We start from the raw sequence: 24678 nt of genomic DNA, 5'->3' as shown, positions 1-24678 counted from the left end.
ACCTTGCCCTTGCATGTCCAGCCAAACGCCATCTTGCATATAGATCGGTGGCGACTATGCTGCCGCTCATCACCGCTAATGTCCAGTGTCATAGTGTGTTCAGTTGACAACTGTTTTGCATACAGATCAGCATGCGGCGACCAGGTTGCCACCCGTCGACACTAATCTTTCCCCTCTCGCGTAGAAATATGTTTTATCATCAACGAGGAGAAATACGAGGTTTCAATCCAATCATTTGTTAGAAAAAAATCAAGTATTGTGCGGTGGATATCCTAAACAAGTAGCACATTAATTGCAGATAATAGACACACCATTCAAACCTTCCACAAAATACGGATACACACGTTCAACCGTGCATTCCTTGCCAAAGTGTTTAACTATATTTTCATACGAGTATTGCAAAATCAAAGCTCGAAGTCAAATATGTGATTTATTAGTTTAAATTTTGTTGGTTGTTTGGTTAATATAAATTGACCAAATCATAAATTCACTCTCAAGGTGTCTAATAGAAGTTGAAAGAAACCGCAAAGATCGAATCTTTTTAGATCACTCAATCTTCACTTTTTACATAACAATATTGTAAGTATGGTAGTTTTAAATTTGAATATTAAGCCCTTAGAAATTCAAATGTTACAAAAAAAATTACCTACCAATTTCTAATTTCTTAGATTAACCGCCCATTATATATGATCACGTGTTCAGAACAATTAACTAAAATTACACAAAAAGTTATCAAGTAATTTTGACAAACTAAAGATAGTGCCCTCGCATTTGCGAGGGCCACCTTGCTAGTTATATACTAAAAGCAAAATAAGAGTGTTTTAACGGAGACACCAGATTAATCCACATAAGCTAAAATTACTAGCTCCGTTGATTGTAATAATAATGGATGAGATTAAATGACATGTCAAAGTTACGTAAACTATGTCACGTTACAAAACATGTACACCTAAAATGGTACGGAGGAGTCCTAGAAAATTACACAGGAAGCTGAATTCAAATTGTTCGGATCTTAAAATCTACACATGCCATACTACCAAACTAGCTGAATTCTCCAAACTCACGCTGAAAATAAAAAAGAACGAGCCATGGGAACCCTTAGCTCAGAAATTACTATGCGGTAAATGTGGATCCATACAAAAACTTCGACCCAGACCGAACCAATACTAGGTTGCTACATGGACCATTCTTCTACATCTATATGTCACACTAAGTCCAAGTCCAAATTTTTAATTTTACATAACAATTTAATATCATGTAAAACAAAACACCTTGGAAATTTACATTATTTATAAGTTACCTAACAATTTCTCACCAAATAAAGATAATTAAATATGGTCTCTCCAGATTATATTTATTTAGTGGGAATTGAAACTACAAAATGTATTATCTTTCATGAAATATAAATATAAGAAAATCATAATTTATTTCCATCATAATCTGGACACAATAAAGATAATGAACATCCCTCTAAGAAAAATAAAGATGATACCCTCGCAATTGCGAGGGCCACTATGCTAGTTATTTAAGAACAATACAAAAGTCATAAAAGTAATAAAAATATAGATATCCCAATTGACGGCCTAGCGAGGATTACGGACACCGAGCGAGCCAAAGGAGCGTCATCGTTTATCGTAGTAAAATTGGTGTACTAGACAAACGAGAAATTATTGTGCTAAGCCTCTAAAGGATCAACACGAGAAAATTCATCGTCATGATGAGGACTGCAAATTCGACGAAACATAGATGCAACCACAAGCATGCATGGAAGGCCTTCGGTTTGCCCTGAGCTTGAGCCAGGGCCATATTATGGTGGAGACAAACACCCCGGTAACACGGAACAGGATGGCTCAGCACTCAGCTATCTAGTAGAAGACATCCGGATTTTGCTTTGTTCGGATCGTATTGTATAAAAATTCCTAGGCTGTGTAATAGTGCTAGTCATTAGTTAGCTAGCTTTGGGATGAAAAACTGAAGGACACATATTTGGTTAGACTGCTCATAGTGGGAGTAACATAGATAGTAACATCACACATCTCAAGGTATTTTAGTGACATGGCATGCTAATAAATGAAGAAAAAGAATGAGGTGGTAACTAGCTATGTTACCATAACATCGGACACATCAAGGCAAGATGAGTCTACAACATAATAAATGATACAATGCATGACACCACATAGTATAAGTAATAACATGTCATATATTACTAGTCTAAGTTACTCCCCACTATGACCAACCTTAGGGTATGTATTTTGAAATCCTATCCTCTAAAATTATAACAATACTATCATCTAATTAATACAATCGCTTATCCTTAATCTATACCTACTAATAAAGGAAGGAAGGTTTCTCCCCATTTTTTCGTCCGTTTTGGAACTACCCTTACTTTCCAGTCGTATTTACGTGCAATACCACCGGTTATGTTACAAAACTGTTCGCTTCGTGTGTCGTGATCGCCCCGTTTTCTGGTTGTCTTCTGAATAGCGGCCCAAATATTTTGCTAGAAAGGCCGCGTGCATGGGCCAGCATTGCATGTACGATTCCTTTCCCCGATTTCTTCGTACGAGCCATGATGTTTGTTGACGTTGGTAGGCGTGGGCCTTCGTACAAGCGCCCGGAGATGCCCTGCTTCACCAGGTTCGCAGCAGCACAATTGATTGAGCTAGCCTATGGCTTAATTAGTCCCACCTCGCCTTGCTGTACACAATCTTGCCAGCTTATATACGCAGGTTCTTTAGACCTCAACAAGCCGTTGAAAGATGGCGAGAGGGAGGGATTAGAGATGCTTATATGAAAAGGGAAAAAAAGATGCTCGACGCCTAGACGGGCGTTGCGGTGATCGGCGAGCTCAGCGCGACCTGAAGTGGTTGGCGAGCCCAGCAACGACCGTTAATGTCTTAGAGGATTTGTAGCATATGAATAAAAAAATTGCTACAATTTATTTGCGGTTTTGCTACATCTGTGCAATATGTTTGCTACGTGGTCTCCGGCGAGCCCAGCCTTTTTATTTTGTTTCATGGGTGAACCGTTTTTTGCTTCAATCATTTGCTGCCGGGGGTGATTTTTTGCTGCTGGAGATATTTTTTTGCTACATGCAAATCTAACCGTCAAAATGGTTGATCCGACGGCTGGGGACCTGGGGGCTGGGGAATCAGATCCCCGGGAGACGCCCAGCAGTTTCCATAAAGAAAGAGGTCTGCTCGAGATTTATTTGATTCAATCGACATCCAGATTTAAATAGATAAAATGTTATCTTTTTTATTTAATTAATGTATTACTGTAATAACATATAATTTTTGTGCTTGCTCTTCCGCGGCAACGCGCGGGCATTCTCCTAGTAAAAATAAAGCCCCAAATGCTGTCCAAGGCGGGACACACCGAAGGACGGCGACGGATCTCTAGATCAGATCGCCTTTTCTCTCTACGGCCGGTTCGTACATGAGCTACTTTTTGTTTTATTTTCGTTTTGGCCTTCCCATTTGATTTTTCTGCGTCCGTCTTCTCATTGCTGCTGTGATTGTCTTTCTTTCTTCCCGGCCCGTACCAGGCATATAACGGGCTGCGATGTCCAGCTTGCCCAGCACGGTTTCTATTTTTCTCGGAGCGTAAATTTTTGCTGCATTCCCGTATTGACTATACACTCTCCATTCACAAATACTTTGAATTATACGTTCAGCCACGGTTAAACTTTGTAAGCTTTAACTGAATATTTATGAAAAAATATTAACTTCTATAATATAAAATCTATTGTATTGGAATGTCCATAAAACTTATTTTCATATTAATATTTGGTATTATAGATATTAATATTATTTATATATTTTAATCAAATTTTGCAAAGTTTAACATAGACTAAATCTAGAACACGAAGTAAATAAAAATAGAGGGAGTATGTGCGGTCAAACAACCCGAACAGAGGAATTTATTATCAGTTCCTTTGCTCACTCAACGTGATTATCGATCTAAATACACTGACTAACATAAATCAAGTTTCAAATTGAAAAAAATTCAAAAATGATGTTGGACAATGCTGTTTTGCAGGCACACTTTGCTGGTTGCCACTTTCCGACCAGGTGTTTTATTCTCTTTCTGAGAGTCAATGCATAATCAAACTTCTATTTTTGGTAGGTTTCAGAAAATGCAGCGCTGCCTTTCCAAGAAAAAAACAGCTCAACCATCATAATTTCAAACTTCCAATATTTTACAACTTTTGGAAATTCACTAAACTCGGTAATCCTAAATGTACATATTATTCTGGATTTGGTTTCCCTTCAACTCAAGTCAGAATGCATGCTTGCCTAAAATATGCCTTGTAAGCCGCACAAGACTACTTCGAAAGTTCATTACTAATTCATTGCATTTATAAACACTTCTGGTACAATGGAATTTACTGTCGCCGCTAGACGCTAGTGATATCCCTCGTGAGGGTTTTCACGTGAAGTCCCTACCTTTACCACGCATGAGCTCTTTGTTTTTCGTTTCACTAACAACCAAATATCCTTACCAAAGTAGCCTTCTTTCCATCCCTTCGTTTTACTTTCACACAATAGTGACTGTGTGGATCTCGGGATGAGGAACCATTGACGCTTTTGCTCATTGACCGCACATTTTCCACACCTATAAGAACACTCTTTATCACGAGTTCTCTCTCATACCTATACGGACCCGCTTCCCCCACTGGTTGTGGCTAACCTAAGAATTCGTGAGTTCGAATCCACGAATAACTTCATATTTGTGTAGGATACATCTGAGTAAGAGCACATCCAACAGGCGCGTTACTCCGCGCCCGTGCTATAAAAACCACCAATATGCAGCGCGTGGAGACGAAATCCGTCCTCCAGCAGGCGCGCTATCCCGGCGCCGCTACAAAAAATTTGGTGCGCGCGGCTTTTTGCACTATCCGGGACGCCATATGTAAAGCGTGGGCTGCAGCGCGGCATCCGTTCGGACGCACGCGAATATGTAACGGCTGGAAATTTCACCCCGCGCCCGTGCCTCCATTTTCTCACCCACGCCGCCGCACGATTCCGTCGGCGCCGGTCGATTCCGCCGCCGGTCCCGCTCTAGCTCGCCGCCGCATCGTAGATCTGCCTCGCCCGCGCCTCCTCCATGCAGTTTCGGCCGCTCCGCCGCGCTGTACCGAGCCGCCGCCACCACCGCCATCGACGGGCACAATGTCGATGCTTCCGACGTCACTTCACCTCCCCCACGCCTCCTCCTCTTTACCGTGGCAATTGTGAATGTTTTCGGATCCACATACTTGAGAGCCTCCAATACTCAAGACACGGCATGACTTTTGGAGTTCAACGCCGACCGGGGATTTCCAGGTATGCTTGACTCAATTGATTGTATGCATTGGAGTTGGAAGAATTGCGGCATGGTATGGACAATTCAAAGGGTACAAGAAGGATGCCACTATAGTCCTTGAAGCGGTCGCCGATCATGAGACTTGTATATAGCATGCATTTTTTGCAATGCCGGGTCTTGCAATGACATCAATGTTCTTCAACGGTCACCACTAATGACAAGACTTGCAATGCGGGAAGATCCATTGGTGGAGTTTGAAGCAAGTGGCCACAAGTACAACTATGGCTACTTCCTCACCGACGACATATATTCAAGGTGCAAAACATTTGTGAAGCCGGATATTCAACCATGTGGTAAGAAACAAACCCAATTTCACAATGCACAAGTGGCAGCTAGAAAAAATGTAGAGAGATCATTTGGGATTTTACAAGCTCAATTTACCATCGTGAGGGGGCCGGCTAGATTTTGGACCAAGAGTGCCTTTGATATATCATGACCGCTTGTGTCATCATGCATAACATGATTGTAGAGGATGATTGTGGAAAAATGTAGATCATACCCGCTACCAGTTGATGGGGGTTCCCGTGCAAGTGAGGAGGTTCGTATATAGGATTGCCCGGTTCATTGCCTCGTACCATTCCATTCGTTCCAACGAAACACATGATGAGCTCCAAAAAGATCTTATGTAAGAATGGTGGAATTGGCATGGACAACAGTAGTTGCATGCTTGTTGTATTGTAGAAAACGATGTTGTATTGTTTCAAAACTATGTTGTATTGTTGTATGTTGATCCGTATACTTGTTGTATTTGTTGTGAACAATTTGATGTATTTGTTGTATTCTTGTGTTGTAATAATAAATGGTACAATTATTTGTGACTTTGTGAAGTTTGTTTGATCTTGTTTGATGCATAGTTGTGTGTGATTATTGTTTCCGCCGGCGCTGCGCGCTGTATTTTTAGCTTCTGGCGGAGGAACATTTTTTGCGTCCGCGCACGCCTTCTAGTTTAGCGCTTCCGGTGGGGGAAAACTCAGCGCAACGCACGGTAACCTTTTGCAGCGCGATCGGAGCAACATATAGCGCGCCGAAATATAGCGCGCCTGTTGAAGATGCTCTAACTCTTTTACAAAATTGTAGGGTCAATTGACCCCACAACTAACACAAAGTAGCTGCTGCACCTTCGCTTCCACCTCAAACATCCAAATCCTAAATCTTCTAGTCTCGCATCCCATAGCATGCGCAACAATTCTGGTCTCGCCTAGTCTCCCCCGAAGTGGAAGATGATGATAAGGAGAGGTACACGGTGGCTGAAATTTTTTCGATAAAGGATGCTTTATTACTTCAAGAAGCAATTACATCCAGCCTCTGCATAACCAGGATGCACACAGCCGTTTGTTGTCTCAAGTGACCAAAGTTATATAAAACAAAAATAGGCGAAATACATATCGGAACGATGAATCATATAACGCCTAAAAGCTAGGTGGAGCTACTATCCGTAGACTATGCTGCCACCCATGTAGGGAAAAAGTATCCCTCGCCGTATCCTCCAACCGTGTACAGACCTCCGTAAACAGGTCTCGGTTCTCCACACGCTGAAGAGGTAACCACGAACGGAGAATACCTGTGCATCTGTAAATAACCTGCAACAAAGAGCAATTTTTGTCATTAAAGATCTTGTCATTTCTACATAGCCAGAGCGCCCAGATAACTGCTAGCGCCCCCATCCTAAGAAGCATTTTAAACCTTGAGCTGATACCATGAAGCCAATTGCCAAAGACATTAGCGACACTAGTCGGAGGATACAAGGTAGACGCTACTTGGATGACTGACCATATAGATCTCGCAAACTGGCACTGGAAGAATAAATGATTGATGGTTTCATCATGATGACAAAAGACACATCGTGTACTTCCGTGCCAATTCCGCTTAACAAGATTGTCTTTGGTGAGAATAACCCCTCGACGAAGATACCATCCAAAAATTTTAATTTTTAATGGTATCTTCATCTTCCAAATTTTCTTATTATTATCAACTGGTAAATCAGAAAGTAGCATCGCATTGTAAAAAGATTTTACAGAAAAAGAACCATCTACGTGGAGGTTCCATCGAAATTCATCTGGCTCTGGCGATAACTGAATATCTCCAAGCCGCTGAATTAGGTTGTTCCATGCCACGAGTCTTTGTCCTAGTAAAACCCGTCTGAACGTCACATTCGGGGGTGAGGTAGCCATTACAGTTGCAATGGTATCCCCTTGGCGACGCGCAATTCTATACAAAGTGGGATACTGTTCACATAGGGGTGCATTGTCGAGCCAAGCATCTTCCCAGAACCGTATCTATGCTCCATTCTTAATGGAGAAAGTCCCATGTCAAAAAAAGACATTTTTTGTCGCCATAAGACCAGCCCAGAAGTGTGAATCTCCAGGTTTCCAAACCACCTGAGATAATGTCTTCGAGCCGATGTACTTTCTCCGAAGTATAGTTTGCCAAATCCCATCCTCAGTAAGTAGCTTAAAAAGCCATTTACCCAGAAGAGCTGAATTCTTGACCTCCAGGTCATGAACTCCAAGCCCTCCTTGATCTTTGGGACTACAAACTATACTCCATTTAACCAGTCGATATTTCTTTTTCTCGTTGTCCCCTTGCCAAAAGAATCTGGATCGATAATAATCGAGTTTATGCAGAATTCCTTTTGGTAGGATGAAGAATGATAGCATATACAGTACCATATTAGTTAGTACTGAATTAATGAGTACCAATCTTCCACCCAGGGACAACAATTTACCTTTCCAACTACTGAGGCGTTTTTGTAATCTTTCTTCCACTAATTTCCATTCCGCAATTGTCAGTCTCCGATAGTGAATCGGAATACCCAAATAGCGAATCGGAAATTGGCTTTGCCCACAACCAAATAACTCTGTATACAGAGCTACTTCGTCTTGGGCATCACCGAAGCAGAACAATTCACTTTTATGGAAGTTAATTTTCAATCCTGATAATTGCTCAAAAGCTGCTAAAATTAATTTCAGATTTCGAGCTTTTTCAAGATCATGATCCATAAAAAGAATTGTGTCATCAGCGTATTGAAGGATAGATAAGCCACCATCAACCAGATGTAGAATCACACCTTCAATCTGACCATCAGACTTGGCTCTCTCTATGAGTACCGCCAACATATCCGCTACGATGTTAAATAACATCGGAGATAGCGGATCTCCTTGGCGTAACCCTTTTCGTGTTTGGAAGTAGTGTCCGGTGTCATCATTAACCCGGATTGCAACACTACCTCCATACACGAAGTCATGAATTAGAGCTCGCCACTCAGGCGAAAAGCCTTTCATCCTGAGTGTCTGTTGAAGGAAAGACCATTTAACTTTATCATACGCCTTCTCAAAATCAAGCTTTAAAATAACCCCATTTAATTTCTTAGAATGCATCTCATGTACCGTCTCATGCAAAACCGCCACTCCATCAAGGATATTACGTCCTTGCATAAAGGCTGTCTGCGATGGTAAAACAACATGATCCGCAACCGTATTAAGTCTAATGGTGGCCACTTTCGTGAAAATCTTGAAACTTACATTTAATAGGCAAATGGGTCTATATTGTTGGATCCTTTCTGCCTCATTAATTTTCGGTAACAAGATAACTTCACCAAAATTTAGACGAAATAATTCTAATTGTCCAATGTGTAAATCACTGAACAAATCTAGAAGGTCCGATTTAATAGTATCCCAGAAGGTTTGATAAAACTCTGCTGGAAACCCATCTGGACCCGGTGCTTTGTTGCATTCCATTTGGAAAACTGCCTTCTTAACCTCTTCCTCAGTATAAGGTGCGGTTAGCAAGCCGTTTTCTTCCAAAGAAACTTGGGGTATATCATCCGTTAAGTCCTCGTTAAGAGAGAAAGTACTTTCCTCCGGAGGACCAGACAGACCCTTATAATAATTAGTAATGTAAGACTTGAGTTGCTCATGGCCTTCAATCAACCCTTCATCTTGAATAAGAGAGTGAATACGTTTTTTCCGGTGTCTCCCATTAGCTAAGCCATGGAAATACCGCGTATTCGAGTCTCCTTCCAAGATGAATTGAGCTTTGGATCGTTGATACCATTTGAGCTCCTCTTCGCGAAGAAGACCCGCCATCTGTTCATTGGATTGATTTTTAAGCTCAATCTCATGTGTAGACAGGGGTCTAGTCTCCGCAACAGCCTCAAGCTCATCGATCACATTTGATAAGCGAGACTTTTCTTTTTTAAGAATACCAGCCGTATGGGCAGCCCAACCAGAGAGATGTTTGCGCATAGAACGCATTTTATTATTCCATCTCAAAATGGGCGTACTCCCCCCGACCGGTCTATCCCAAACCCTTTTAACCATATCATGAAATCCCTCTCGATATAACCAGCCAAGTTCAAATTTGAACGGCCGTTTACAAACGGGTGTGGGATTCCCGGTGGTTAAAAGGATGGGAGCGTGGTCAGACAGTTTTTCAATACGTTCTAGTGCGCGGACTGACACCAGAGGGTATTTATTTTCCCATTCGGTATCCATCAACACGCGATCTAGTTTCTCGTATGTGGGCTCCGGCAAGCTATTCGCCCAAGTAAACTGTCGACCAGTCATAAACACCTCTCTTAAATCAAGGCTATCGATGACAGCGTTGAACAAGAAAGGCCAATGACCATCAAAGCGGCCTTTACTTTTCTCATGAGGAAACCTCAACAAATTAAAATCACCTCCGATTAAAATCGGGTAAGGATTGTCCTTTGTAAGGTTTACCAACTCACGTAAAAAGTCAGCCTTAAACTCTTCCTGGGCGGCACCATACACAGCAACCAGACTCCACACGAAACCGTCTGCTTTATTCTGAATGTCGAGCTTAATATGATACTCTCCATCAGAACTAGCCAAGACGGTCATGGTGTCTATGCGGACGCCAAGTAAAATGCCTCCTGACCTACCTCGTGGCGGGCGAGAGAACCACTGAAAGTTAATCCCGCCCGACAAACGGTCGAGAAAACTTTGAGAGAAATTTCGCCTACCCGTCTCCGATATAGCAAGAAAATCTAAATCATAATCTCTACAACCATCAGCAATGTGGGAATGCTTAGCCAAGTCGCGAAGACCTCTGCTATTCCGGAACATGCCATTCATCGAGAAACTATTTTAGATTTAAAGTTCTTGCCATACCTACGAGATTTCTTTCCAGCCGATGATCGAGAACCACGTTCGGACGCTTGTAAATCAGAACTAAGCTCCGCGTGTTCTAGATCAACTTCTGAAATGTTGCCAATTATAGCAGAGAGAATTTGACCATCTAGGATGTCATCATCTTCATCATCGTCTATAATTGCCGTTTCAGGCCCAGTGGAGCCATTCGGGGCAACCGTTAAACGGTCAAGCTCCGTTTGTCTCAACACGTTAGCCGAAACAGAAATCTCGTAACACCGACTACCCAAGGGAAAGACTATGCACACATAGATAAATAAAAGGGAAAGCAAGACGACCTTGAGCTTTTCAGCTGCTACCACATGCTCCTTGGTAGCCTCCCCGAACCTGCGCTGCAGGTCGATGATCTGCGGGTGGGCGATGGCCTGCGCGCGGAGGTCGATCTCGACCTGCTGCAGGTCCTCGCGCTGGCGCATGATGCTCTGCAGGCGCTGCTGCAGGATGTCGTCGCTGAGCCCACCGCTCCCGTTGATGGTGATCGAGCAGAAGTCCTCGAGCCCTCCCGTCTCGTCCTCGTAGATGGCCCTGACGTCGGACTGCCCCATCTTCGCGCGCTCTCCAGCATCCTCGGCGCCATTGGAGCGGAGCGGGGCGTCGGGGATGGTGCGCCACTCCTTGCGCGCCGCCGCGGCCTCCATCTCGCCGGGGGCGCGGGTACCGCCGGCTCCCGCCGCGCCGGGACGGGATCTGGCGGCTTTGGGGACATGCGCGTGCGATCGGGAGCTTTTTGGGCGTGGCGTCGCGATCGGGCTTTCGAAATCTGGAGCCGCAGTTCGGCGGCGGCGGAGCTCCACGGTGGCTGAAATATCTACTAGAGCTCAAAGAATTTCAATTCTAGGGATAATGGCAAACCTACTGAAAAAACATAGACCATACTTTTCCCTTATGCCAACCACACAATTCTCGGTCACATAATTTTAGATATGACGTGCAGGAGCACATCATTCCTTTCCATATCGAAAACCACAAACTATTTTTGAGAACTGATAAAATCATATTGATGACCCCAATCATCGTACTGTATGCTGACGGGAGACATCTCAGCTACTTATGAGCTTACATATATCTATGCATGCAAGAGCTCGCCCATATAAGGCCATATTGCACTGGTGATCGATCTCCCATCTTTTCCAAGAGCAGAGCTAGCTAGCAATGGATTCCCTGTACTGGCTCGTAGAGGTCGTCTCCCTCCTTTGCTGCTTCGTCTTCTACTACCGTCACCTTCAGTCCAAGAAAATAAGCAAGGCAGAGCCGACCGAATGGCCAATACTGGGCCATCTCCCAGGCCTGGTCGCCAACATGCACCACTTCCACGACTGGGCCTCCGGCATCCTGGCCGGCACACTGTACAACTTCGAGGCACGCGCGGGGCTCACCGGCGTCCGCTTCTTCGTCACCTGCGACCCGTCCAACGTGCGCCACATCTTCACCTCCAACTTCATCAACTACCCAAAAGGGGACGAGTTCGCCGAGATCTTCGACGTCTTGGGCAACGGCATCTTCAACGCGGACGGCGAGTCATGGCGCCGCCAGCGTGCCAAGTCTCAGCTGCTCATGGCGGGGCCTCGCTTCCGCGCCTTCTCAGCGCGGTATAGCCGCGACAAGGTGGGGAGGAGCCTCCTGCCTTTCCTCGAGCACGCCGCCGACGCCGGAGCCAGCTGCGACTTGCACGACGCGTTCCTGCGCTTAACGTTCGACATGACCTGCAACCTCGTCTTCGGCGTCGACCCCGGGTGCCTGCAGATCGGCCTCCCCCTCGTGCCCTTCGCGCGCGCCATGGACGACGTGCTGGAGACACTCTTCCTCCGGCACCTCATCTCGCCGGCGTGCTGGAAGCTCATGTACCGGTTGGAGGTCGGCACGGAGCGGAAGATGGCTGCCGCTAAGAGGACAATCGACCTCTTCGCGGCCGAGACTATCGCGAAACGCAGGGCCGATCACAAGCTCCGCGAGGGCATCAGTAGCTCGTCCGACATGTTGTCGTCCTTCATCTGCAACGATGACGCGAGCGAGTTTGACGACGAGTTCTTGCGTGACACGACGGTGAACCTCCTGCTCGCCGGCCGGGACACGACCGGGGCTGCGCTGTCGTGGTTCTTCTACCTCCTCACCAAGAACCCGCGTGTCGAGCAGAAGATCCTGGACGAGCTGGCGCCGGTCGCTTACCGTAAGAAGCTGGCCGGCGACGACGACATGGTGGTGTTCGACGTGAGCGAGCTGAGCGGCATGCTGTACCTGCACGCGGCGCTGTGTGAGTGCCTGAGGCTGTACCCGTCCGTGCCCTTCGAGCACAAGGCGGCGGTGGCCGGCGACGTGCTCCCGAGCGGGCACGAGATGAAGGCCGGCGACAAGATCCTCATATTCTCCTACTGCATGGGGAGGATGGAGGGCGTCTGGGGCAAGGACTGCGCGGAGTTCAGGCCGGAGAGGTGGATCACCCAGGATGGGAAGCTGCGGTACGAGCCTTCCTACAAGTTCATCTCCTTCAACGCCGGTCCCCGGACCTGCCTCGGCAAGGAGATGGCGTTCGTGCAGATGAAGACCGCCGCCGCCGCCGTGCTGTGGAACTTCGCCGTCGAGGCCGTGCCTGGGCACGTCGTGGAGCCGAAGCTGTCCATCATACTTCACATGAAGAACGGGCTCGCGGTCACGGTCAAGAGGAGGAACGTCGCGGCCGTGCATGGCTAGCTAGTTCTTGTCGGAACGTGCGTGTGTCCACGTATGTCATGACCGGCTGCAAGGTATGCGGCGGCCGTACTTACACGTAGCGGCCGGACACGTACGTACATGTAAGTATATGTATGGAAAAATGGCATGTGTGTTTGCTTATGGTACGTACGTTTCATATCATCATTAGAATAAAAAACTAGGCGAGTGTAATATGTGTAGTCTATAGTGTAGTGACGCAAGTTGTGCTTTGTATGCTTGTCTGCCAGCGCCTGTATAGCGGGTGCTCTCCCAAAATATAAATGGACGTATGGGCGTCATGTGCATGACCTATTGACAATTGGGTGGATGCTCCATACAGGTTGGCGTGTACATATGTACTAGAAGGACCTTGCGCGCGTTGCCGCGCCATTCTTTGTTGTCATTTTTACATCAATAGCTCATCTTAACTATTCAATTAAAAAGTTATTAGGCCTTTCAACGCTCATCCATGTTTGATGGTATGCAGCACAACTATAAGGTGATCGGCAAGACGCATAGGGCTAGTATCTTGTTTTTTCACACCCAATGGTTAGGCATTTCTGTGGTGCATAAACAAAACATATATGAAACAGAAGTCATATGCTGATCTGAATCATGAAATATGGCTAAGGGCATGTACAACCCAAGCCATTTAGGGATCGAAGAGATTAAGGGATTAAAAATGCTTACCGAAAATTGAAAACAACAAAGCGCCTGATATTCCAACGCTGGCCGCTGCAGACGCTAAAAAGAACAGTTTTTACGTGTAGGCAGCGTTTGCTGTTAAAAAACAACGCTGGTTTGTTGGAGAAAAAGGTGGAGCGGCCCGGCTCTTTCTTTTGTGTCGACCATTAGGACGTAACTGATAGGAAAATCATCCTAGCGCCCATCCTAGGAGGCCGTGTTGTGCATGCCCTAAGCAGCTGAGAGGTGTGCTTTGCCCTTTGCGAGCAGGATCATTTGGCTTTTGATTGCGTGGAATGAAGCCCGAAAATCTTCTGTGCGAAATATTTCTGCCATAAGTTAGCGTTGTGCATGCCCTAAGCAGTTGAGGTGTGCTTTGCCCTTTGCGAGCAGGATCATTTGGCTTTTGGTTTTGTGGAATGAAGCCCAAAAACCTTCTCTGTGAAATATTTCCGCCATATGTTCCCGATCAGGCAACGATAACCTTGCCAACAACTCGCAAAGGCCTTAGCTCCTCGTTCTTGATGCGGCCTTCTGCACTGCCTCTACATGCATCATTTACCACCAACGGAACCGGCTAGTAAGAACGCTGAGAAAATACAGGAATGACATGTAATTTGTTGGTCGGACAAATCTTACACATATTTACATGTCACAAGCACAATCATAAAACTAATTCCTCTCAATAGTATACACATAGAATATATTCAAAACGTTACCCATGAACAATCATATCATACAGTTTTTTTTTTCAGAAACCCATATCATAGAGTTGATCTGATAGACATTTTAACATGCCTAAATATCCAATAGAAGCAAAAACTAATTCGTTTCAAGGCATTACATGCTCAAAACTATCAGCCGGCCGTAAGCAAGCATTTAACCCACTTCTAAATATGTAGTGTTTATCAGTATGTCTTTAAGGCACACACCCTAAGTAAAGATGGACCAAAATGTTATAACTAATCTCCTGTTGTGAGGCTGCAAAGACATGAAGGAATCAACAGTCTCGAGATATTCCACCTTCAAGAATGAGAGCCGCCAAGCTTCGTTTCGGCATTTCTTCCTCCTCTGTGAGCAATCCGGCCCTACACATCACATCTTCAAGGATGAGACAGTGATATACGGCTACCAACCCGCAGTACAATTTTCTTATATCTCCCATATTCCCTCTTATAAATATTAAAACACCATTAGTTCAAGGTTAGTACACGAATAGGAGAAAAAGGCTGAACTTGCAACCAAATTTATATACTTTATAACCATCCACTACTACATGGCTGATGTTTGATCTAGAAACTGTCTCGATACCGAAATAAAATTTGTAGCCATTAGATTACTTGTTTTAATGTGCCTCTTATGCGTGATAAAACCAGAAACCAATTATTGCCGCAAGTTATCTTCTTCTGGAACAAAAGAAACTCCACTGAACTGCTAATCTAAGTAATTCATATGCGTCCACCAATAGAAAAAGAAGGAGCATTCATCCGATGCATTGAGAAATAATTAACTTTTTAACGACACAATATAATATGTTTCATTGGTTGCACAACACTATTGTCTACGTAGCTACATCTAACCAATTCGTCTAGACAAAACTGACCTAAAGGGGGCAAATTTATCAGATAAGATATCTTTATGCAGAAAAGGTAGCATATAATTTCTAAGAAGTTTTGTACCCTTTTGTAGCTTCCTCATCTGCTAAGCATTAACTATGAATAACATGAAAGATATGCAAAAACAGTAAACATCTAGGAGAGATCTTATATCTTGTGTCCATTTTTTTTTACAAAGTTTTGGGTTTCGAGTTACGAATCAGAAAAGCAAATACCTTTTCAATTAGAATAAGTAAAACATCTCTAGCCTTCCAGGGAAGAAAATCATGTGAGATTGCGTATTGCAACTCGGTTTTCAAAACCATTGGTTTGAAGGAAACTTCAGTGTCTAAACATAGCCACTAAATCTCAAATCTCCCCTTTACCAAATTACTGAAGTGCCCAGTGTTAGTCTGATAATCTCAACTGCTTTAGATGATTATACATGGATATATGCTGGAAGAGCAGCATGTATCACTTAATGTTAGACATAAGATAGTCAAGAATAGTACTCATGAGTTTCGTGTACCTCCAAAATAATTATTCTTTCAGTCGATGAGGATGACAGGATTACCAGGGAAACAGATAGCGTAAGCTGCATAACTATGCAATTCATCTGATTCTGGAACGATGGACATCAAAGCTTCTTCCGAAACAAAGTCGCACCGTCATCCAGCAACTCGTTCCATTGGATTGAGATTGTCTGTTCTCTCTGCTGAAATAGAAAATGTGAGTGAAGTCAGGCCGAAAATTACTGTGTTCATCGCAAACAGAGTACAAAGCAGTACAGAGCTGTATACAGTGTATACTCTCCTTATCCCGGATTCTGCCGAGCTAAGACGGCGACCCGTCCAGCACCCCGCCGGCTCGCCGACCCCGGAACTTCATTAATCCCCGACCAAGACAGCTCATCCAGTCATCCTGGATAACGGAGGCCTGGGGCAACCCGTGACCGAATAATAGGTGGCCTGCCCCGGGGCCCTGCGTCGCGCCCGGGTAGTCGTCCTTCTCCGACGCCGAGCTCGGGGGCATCCGGCAAGGTCGGAGGCGGACAATTAGCGAGCAAAGAAGACTGGAGCAGATCATTGTCGCCGCTTGCCCCTCCGCCAGCGTCGCTGCAGCAACCACCCCCACATCCACATGATCAGAGACGCGCTCACCACCAACTCCATCCACGGCATCGGCCCTACCCATGCGCCGCCGCGGCCCACGTGCGCCAAACTCCGGCCTGAGAAGCTGGAGCAACGAAATTATGAAGAGAAAAAAAACTGACAGAGATGAGGAAGTTGATTCTCCACGCCTCAGCTGAAGTACCGACTATAGGGGAACCGCCTAACTCCGCGTTCTCTAGAACACTTGTACCATGGTCAAAAGTCAAAACGAAAGCGACACATGCTGCGGCTGTCAAGCGCTAACTCAACTCTATGTAGGCCCAGCGATAGCGACTCTCCGATCGCTCACAGGCGCCGGCAACCCTGGGAGCTTAGAGCTCTTAGGGATATTCAATGGTCGGTGGCACATTTGGTTTTTCTAATTCTCAGTTGAGAATTATGGCCTCTTAAACCCTAAAATTGTATTGCGATTTGTGCAAGCATGAGTTGCCATCTTCATTGTAAATGAGATTTTTCTAGTCGCACATGTTATATAAGAGAGAAAAGTGCCTTGGGTTATTGAATTGCTTCATGATTCGTGCAACATGCATAAGCTGTAACATGAGTTGCAAATGGATTCCAATAACATCACCCGGGTCACACCCATAATTTTATATGCGCTCTAGCACTTTTGTGGAAGTTCCCACATGCATAATTACATTCTTAAACTTCTTGCATATCATATTTCTGTACATTTGAATGCACTAGTTAGCTAGACAGAATGGGGAGATACAGACATGGAAGTTGGAAGCAGCATTAATTCGCCATAGAGGCGCACTTCCAACGTTTTCAGGTATTCAGATAGATATCCATGTCCCATAAGGACACAAGCCTGTTGAGTTATGCTGCAAGAGTCTAAACCGATCGATGTATAGATCGGTACGCATGTACAAAACTAGAACCACAAACGTTAGCAACTGTATACAAGCAATGGCACTTCCTAGACTCCTCAGATTAGCTCACCTCCAATCAATCAATTTGCCGGTTTGTGTGCACAACTGCACGTCAATCAGCAGTGCTAGCCTGCTATCAGCTCCCATCATTGCCGACGAATGTTTGTACTTATGGGTCTTTAGCCGCCAAGACTATAGTATTCTTAAAATGTAAGGTGTCTAAGGATTAGTTAAAAGTTAAACCTTGCTAACTTTAACTAAATATTTAGAGAAAAATAATTTACATTTATATTATCCAATAGACACATTAAAAAATATTTTATGATGAATCTATTGATATTGATTTAGTACTGCAATGTTTATATTTTTGTATATATATTTAATCAAACTTAAAAATGTTAACTTTTAACTAATAATTAGGTGCCTTACATTTTGGGACGGAGGGAGTTGCTCCGGAATAGTCGTTCTTCATGCATGTGCATGGTACACTTGGCGCATATTACTTTCCATATTTCATTTTTTTAATTATTCCCTCCGTTCTTGGAAAACAAGGCTAATAGTTTTTTTAGAAAGTTAAAAATATGAAGTTTGGCCAAGCTTTCCAAAGACACTATCAACAGCTATAGTACTATATAGATGTTGCTGAAGATTCATGTCCCCGAAGGAACACTAGTATCACCGAACCCGAGAGGTTCGAACATAGGGGACTGAGAGAAACACCAACGAACTCCCGTAGGTGGCACTGCAGAGAAAGACACGGCAGTTACCCAGGTTCAGGACCCTCGGAGAGGTAACACCCCTACTTCATGCTTTGGTGGATGTATTGCAGGTCACAATAAAGAAGATGACCGTACAAATATCTAGGGTTTGTGATCTCCTGGGATCGATCCCCCTCTATGCTAGCAAGACTAGTCCTTTTATAGACGAGTTGATTCTCTTCCCCTCGAAATATCTTGAGGGGGGAGGGTTTCCACATCTCCAAACTGAGGGCGGGAAACTCCCCTCCCTTTACAAGGTGAACATAGTCCATGACTGATTAAAGTGGTGGTTCATGGCAGACGCTGATGTCTTTCATGACGCCTCCGCTGGTAGCTTATATATGCCGGTCACCTAGCCTGTCGTCGTGGTGTAACAACAGATGCCATGGGATGACTTAAGTTGGGGCCGGATGTGCGCAAGGTGATCCGGAGGAGGGTAAGATGATGAGATCAAACAAGAACAAAGACGCAAACACGGGCGATATACCCAGGTTCAGGACCCTCGTGAGGAGGTAAAACCCCTACTCCTGCATGATTCTACTATGTATCACAACAAGGAGCTACAATGGTGATTTTATAGCACTTTGGCTAGAGGTTGAAGATGAACTAGAGGTAGAAGAACCTAGCAGGGAGACTATGCCGTACGGCTCTGGAACTAGCTCCTCTCTCTCAATATGCCAATCATCATAGTTCTGCTTGATGGTGTTCAATAAAGTCTTAGCTTCTTCCACAGTTATTTACCTCAAAATATTACTGTCGTCGTGGTGAACAGATGGATGCCATAGGATGGCTTAAGTTGGGGCCGAATGGGCGCTAGAGGATTCGGGGGAGGGTTTTTGATTAGATTGGATGAACTTCCGGATGCTTTCCTCAAGAACTTGGCCTAAGCCAGAGGTAGACGAAGAAAGACACAAGAAAGAACTCTGCTCTAGATCTCTTTCTTCATTGATCTCAACAGGTTCCAGGTTTCTGAATACAAAGGCTCTCCTATCTCGTAGGTACCCGCGTATGGGTGTGCCCCCTCTCCTTATATAGGGGAGAGGGTGGATTACCGGGGAAGAAACCCTAGGAAACCCTAATGGCATCTTTGAACAGACAAACTACTTTACAAAGCTACTTTAATCATTGGTGACGCCGGTATCTTCTTTAATCAGGGAGTCTGACGTCCTCCGGTTGCTTTTGGCGTCACCTTCCTCTTTGGCGCCAGGGCTTCGTTTAAAGCTACTTTGCTTACCTCATCCTTGTCCTCTAGCTTTGGAGAGAATCTTTGACCAGTCTTGCCGACGTGCTACAGTGCACCTCTTACCGGTAACCAGGTGTCTTCTTAGCTTATTCCGGTATACCCCTCTTGGGGATACCGGAATAGATTTACTTAGCCAAACGCTTAACTTCGCGCCCCGGAATAAACATTAAACCGGTATCTTGATGGCTCAAACCATCCGGTTTGGCATGCCTTTGGCATACCGGGGGTCATCCCCCCAACATTAGTCCCCGAAGCTGGTATAGTCCGGTGGATTTTATCCAACGGACCATGCCAGGTTCCCATATCTTAAGGTACCGGTTTAATCTTTCCGGCGGTCAGCTTAGATTTCCCAGCCTCTTTGCCGGACTCACATCTTTCTCTCTTTACGAAGTGTTTCCGGTATCTTCTCTTCCGGTATCATTGACATTAAATCCCTCCCCGGTGAAGTCGAGAATTTCTCGGGTACAGTGCCTGTCAATGACATGCGCACTGTATCTGACGCGCCAGTGTCAGGGGTCACTTCCCTTCGGCTTCTGCGCCAGTATTTATGGCGCCGCACCGGATCCCGGCTGCCATTCCGGATCCGTGCGGCCTCCCTGTGGCATTTTATTTTCCGCGCGTGTATCCTCGCGCCACGTGGCGGCCCACGAACTGAACCGCCGTGGCCCAGCGGTTGCCAGCCCACTACTTCCTTCATCTATATAAAGGGAGTGCGGTTTTACTTCATCTTATTCCCCGCACTCGCCCACTTTCCAGCGCTCTGAGATCCTCGCCCCTCGCGATCTCATCGCCGCCGGTCGCCACCAGAGCCTCGCTCCCGACGAACCTGCGCCGTCGCTCCCGCTGCGCTGAAGGTCTCCGCCGCGCAGAGATCCATCGGCGCTCCTTTGCCGTCGCTGCTTCGAGCTTTCTTCAGCGGCTTTCACCTCTCTTCGCCGCCGGCCTTCGTCGACGTCCGCGAGCTCGCCGCACCTCCGGCGACCTTCTCCCTCAGCTTCTATGCCGCCTCAGGTTAGGCCCGATATGTATTTGCCTCTTTCTTCTTTGCTTTTCAGATCTTGGGCCGGTAGGGTATTTACTTTCTCTTTTCTTTTGATTTTCCTCTTACTCGTAGATCTTCGCGCAAGGGTAGATCTTGGGAAATCTGTTTCTAAGTAGATTCCGGCGTCTATCGACACACATGTCTGCCGATCTTTATCTTTCCGATTCGGCTTCCGGCAGCCACCACAGTCAGGCTTCCGGCGAGCTTGAAGCCAAGTTGGACCGGATGGGAGCTTCCTCATCCGTTCCGGATTCTAGCTCTAGAAGGGGCCAGGAAGCTAGCAGCTCCCGCCAAGCTTCCGGCGTGGACTTGGCCAACATTACCCGGGGAGCCTGGAAAGGCTCCGATGTGACTCAAAGAGACATTGACTGGTTGTACCGCTCCCGAAGGATACCGGCATAGGTATCTTGCCGGGTTCCACGTGACGAGGTGGAACCTAAGCCCAAGCCCGGGGAGTTCGTCGTTTTCGTCTCTCACTTTGAGCGCGGCTTCGGCCTTCCCGCCTCCGATTTCTTTCGTCAGTTTCTTGACTTCTACAAGCTCCAACCCCATCACCTTCCTGGTAACGCCATCTTCTACCTCTCCTGCTACGTTTCCTTCATGGAGGGCTACATCGGCCTCCTTCCTACTAAGGAAACTTTTGCTCGCTTCTTTAGCCTTCGGATCAATTCGGTCCAAGGCAGAGACATTCCTAAGCCCAAACCCCCCGTTCAATGCGGGTCTTGCATCGTCGGCTCCCTCCAAGGGAGCCCCTTTTTCAAGTTCTCCGGCCTGGATTCTTGCCGGGCCTAGCAGGAGACTTTCTTCTATGTGAGAAACAAAGGTTCCTCAGATTTCATCAACTTACCGGCTTTCAATCCGGCAACCCCCACGAAGACCAACTGGGGCTACCATTCAGGGACCAATCATATCGAGACCAACCGGATAGTCTCGTTCCTGGAGAAACTCAAGAAGGACACGAGGTTATGTTCCGACGATATCATCCGCGCGTTTATCGCACGCCGGGTGCTTCCTCTCCAGCGCCGAGCTCATAAGATTAGTCAAATGTGCGGCCCCCATGATCCCACAAAGATCACCGGCTTGCCCCTGAGCCCCGAGGATGTAGCGCTCAAGGCCATGCAAATCTGTAATATAGATATGCCCCTGGACTGGAAGTGGGGTCTTCTTTCTCTTAGCACCATGAACCCTCCAACCGCTGACGTAAGAGTTTGAGTATCTGGATTGTCTTCCGGTAATTTTTTCTTATGCGTAACTAACCGATTCTTCTCTTTTCAGGCCCTCGAACGCTTCCCTCGCATTGCTGAGGAGGTACGTGCTCCCTTCCGGAAGCGCGATCTGGACACGGTTGATCCGGATCCTTACGTGATCTGGACCAAGAGCAAGATGAGCCGCTCCCAGACTCCGCGTTCCGGTAACTTCTCATCTGAAGCTCCCGGTTCCGATGATGATGTCACTATCCTTGAGGTAGTTTTCTCTTCTGGTTTCTCATGCTTTATTTTTATTTCCCTTCTGTAGATGCTCCCTCAGCTGGCACCCAACCACAGGTTCACGAGCATGTGGCTCCTCTGCAGGCCGAGGTTGGCCGCGAGTTCCTGGAGAAACTCACCTCCCAGGGCAAGAAGAACAAGGCTCCGGCACCAGAGGTCGGTTCAAGCCAAGGCCCTCCCGCCAAACGCTCCCGGACGGAAGTTGTTGGAGGGAAAGAAGTAGGCAAGAGACGCTACAAAGGGAAAACGATGCCGGTCTCTTCCGGGTAAGTCTTTGTTTCTCTGTATGCTTTGTTTTACAAACTTTTCCTTCCGATCGCTCTTTCTGATCCTTTCTCTTTTTCTTGTCCAGCCCTACGCTTAAGCTCTCCAAGAGCGCCAGTGGCATGAGGCCGGAGAGCTCTGAGGGAACCGCGAGGACCTCATCTCCTCCTCACTCAAGCCCGGTACCATCTGGTACCGGCAACCCTTCTGCCTCCCCTCTGGGAGGCACTTCAAGTGCGGGGCGCGCGGCCCCTACACCTCCAGATCACCGCGCGGAGGAGGACCACATCTCCCCTCCAGAAACACAAGATACCGGCGCCAGCAACATCGGCGCCGATTCCGAAGCTGCCGGGAGGGCGGAACCTCAGGTTCCTCCCGTCCCGAAAAGAAAGAAGAAGAAGATTCCGGATTCTTCCCCCTCCAAGTCTGTGCCGGACTCTTCCGCGCCGGCAAGCTCAACTGCGGGTCAGGACGCACCCGACGCCCGCTCGCCGCCCAATACTACGCCCACGCCTGCACCAGAAGCTTCCGCCGGCGAGCCAACTGGGGCCAAACAGATGCCGCCGCCAAGCGAAGGACCCACCGCGGCCGAGCCCACGAAGCCTCCAAGCCAAGGACCCGCTACGGCCAAGCCGCCGCCGCCGCTAGAAGGCACCAAGCTCCTCAAGCCGGAAACTTCTAAGGAGAAGGCCACGGCTCACGGCACTTCTACCCCCGGCCGGCAGTCCTTGGTGCTGCACGTCGGCCGTGCCGCTGTCGTGGCCGGAGAGGCGGCTTCCGGTCAGCTGGGCCAGATCACGGAGCTGAAGCGCGGAGGCCACGAGCTGGGGCATTTGCTCGAATACGCTGAGAAGTGGAATCGAGCGGATGTGTTCGCGGCTACGCACGGCCTGGGGAAAGACCGGCTTCCGGCGATTGACCCTGCTGGCCCCCGGTGCACCGAGCAGCACTTCATGCGGCTGCAGCACGCAGTCAAGGAGCTTGACAACGCGTGGCACGATGCCACCAACAACGTGGTGGTAAGTTACACTAAACCCTTTGCAACTTTTTAGCTCATGCCGGTTTCATACTTTCCTGATTATGTATATCTTCCCAGTCCCCGAGTTTCGTGTTGAGAGCATAGCTCTTAGCGCGAAACTTAGTTAAGAACATAGAGAAACTGGCTTCTTTTTTCTAACACTCTTTACTTGAACAGAGCACGGCTGACGCCCGGAAGCACCTCTTTGAGGAGCTACTGTGGGAGCACCGGGATCTTGCTGAAGCGCACAGCAAGTGCCAAGGTGAGCTTCCGTGCCTCCGGCACCCTCTTACCGGAATCTTTTCTCTTCTAGTACTTATAAAATTTTCGCATAACAGCTATCCCGGAAGCCTCCATCGAAACCCTCAAGACTCAGCTCGCTGCACTCCAATGTACTTTCTTTTTCCAGTTGACTTGCCTTTCTGCGTTTTACCAAATATATGTTTGTTAATATTTCCTGTCCGGGCTCTAGGCGAAAAAGAGCAGCTTATCCTGGATCATCGCAAGGCTCTGGACGCCCAGGAGCTCGTTTCCAGGGGGCTGAAGGACCAGCTCATCCAATTTGGGCTCCGGCACGATCAGGAGATGAAAGATGCCAAAGCTGCAGCTGAGGCGAGGCTGAATGAGGCCCTGGAGGATTCTACCAACTCCACCGCGGTGCTGCGGGCAGAGCTGGAGGAGGGAGGCAAGGCGCGGAAAGCGGCCGAAGATCGGGCCGCCCTCCTAGAGGCAGAGCAAAAGGAGTACGACCAACTGGTCATGCAAACCGACGCGCTTGCCCTCAGTAAGTTTTTTCCTCTTTCTTTTCCGGCTTTTGCTTATAAGCTTATATCTTCCGGTAGCATGTCCTTATCTTTTTTCTTTGTCTTGCAGGGTTCTTTCTGGACTCGCAGTTGCACGCGCAGAAGAAGGTGTCAGAGCGCCGGGTTCAGCAAGAGTTCAGGAACCCGAATGCGCCCTGGGATCCTTATGACCACCTGGTCGCGCTTTCTGCCCGGGTCCAGCACATGCGCGCGGTGGACCAGAATCTCGCCGATCTGCCCGACATGGCGATCCAGCTCTTCAAGGTTCTATGGCCTGAGGAGGAGGTGCCGGCTAACCTGACGCTCACCTCCGAACGCCTGAAAGGTGCCGGCCGGAGGATCCGCGAGTGGCAGTGGTCAGCGGCTCGTGCCGGAGCAGATGAGGCGCTACGCATCGCATGTTCCTGGTATGAAGATTTGGACCTAGATGCCTTCCACACCTTGAGCCAAGATGCTCCCACCGATACGGATCCAGTCCGCACCGCTAAGCGGAAGGACCGCGCCTACCGGATAG

General features: G+C 47.0%; 1 protein-coding gene and 1 long non-coding RNA gene across 3 annotated transcripts; one reads left to right on the top strand and one right to left on the bottom strand.

Annotated features, from left to right (window-relative positions):
* The first annotated feature begins 11620 nt into the window (after positions 1-11620).
* Positions 11621-13531, top strand: LOC127326915 (noroxomaritidine synthase). The gene has a single exon (XM_051353701.2). The coding sequence runs from the start codon at positions 11691-11693 to the stop codon at positions 13224-13226; it is 1536 nt and encodes a 511-aa protein (XP_051209661.1). The 5' UTR covers positions 11621-11690; the 3' UTR covers positions 13227-13531.
* A 1083-nt stretch (positions 13532-14614) lies between these two features.
* Positions 14615-16999, bottom strand: LOC127326916 (uncharacterized). 2 transcript variants are annotated; one of them, XR_007868198.2, is made up of 2 exons: positions 16035-16999; positions 14615-14998 (listed from the first exon to the last, which is right to left on the bottom strand). It is a non-coding gene; the product is annotated as an uncharacterized lncRNA (long non-coding RNA). The 2 variants fall into 2 exon arrangements; XR_007868197.2 differs by having other exon boundaries at positions 16080-16999.
* Positions 17000-24678: the final 7679 nt, after the last annotated feature.

Source organism: Lolium perenne, chromosome 4 (assembly GCF_019359855.2).
Source record: "Lolium perenne isolate Kyuss_39 chromosome 4, Kyuss_2.0, whole genome shotgun sequence".
NCBI lineage: Eukaryota > Viridiplantae > Streptophyta > Magnoliopsida > Poales > Poaceae > Lolium > Lolium perenne.
This window is presented reverse-complemented; position numbering and strand designations above follow the sequence as displayed.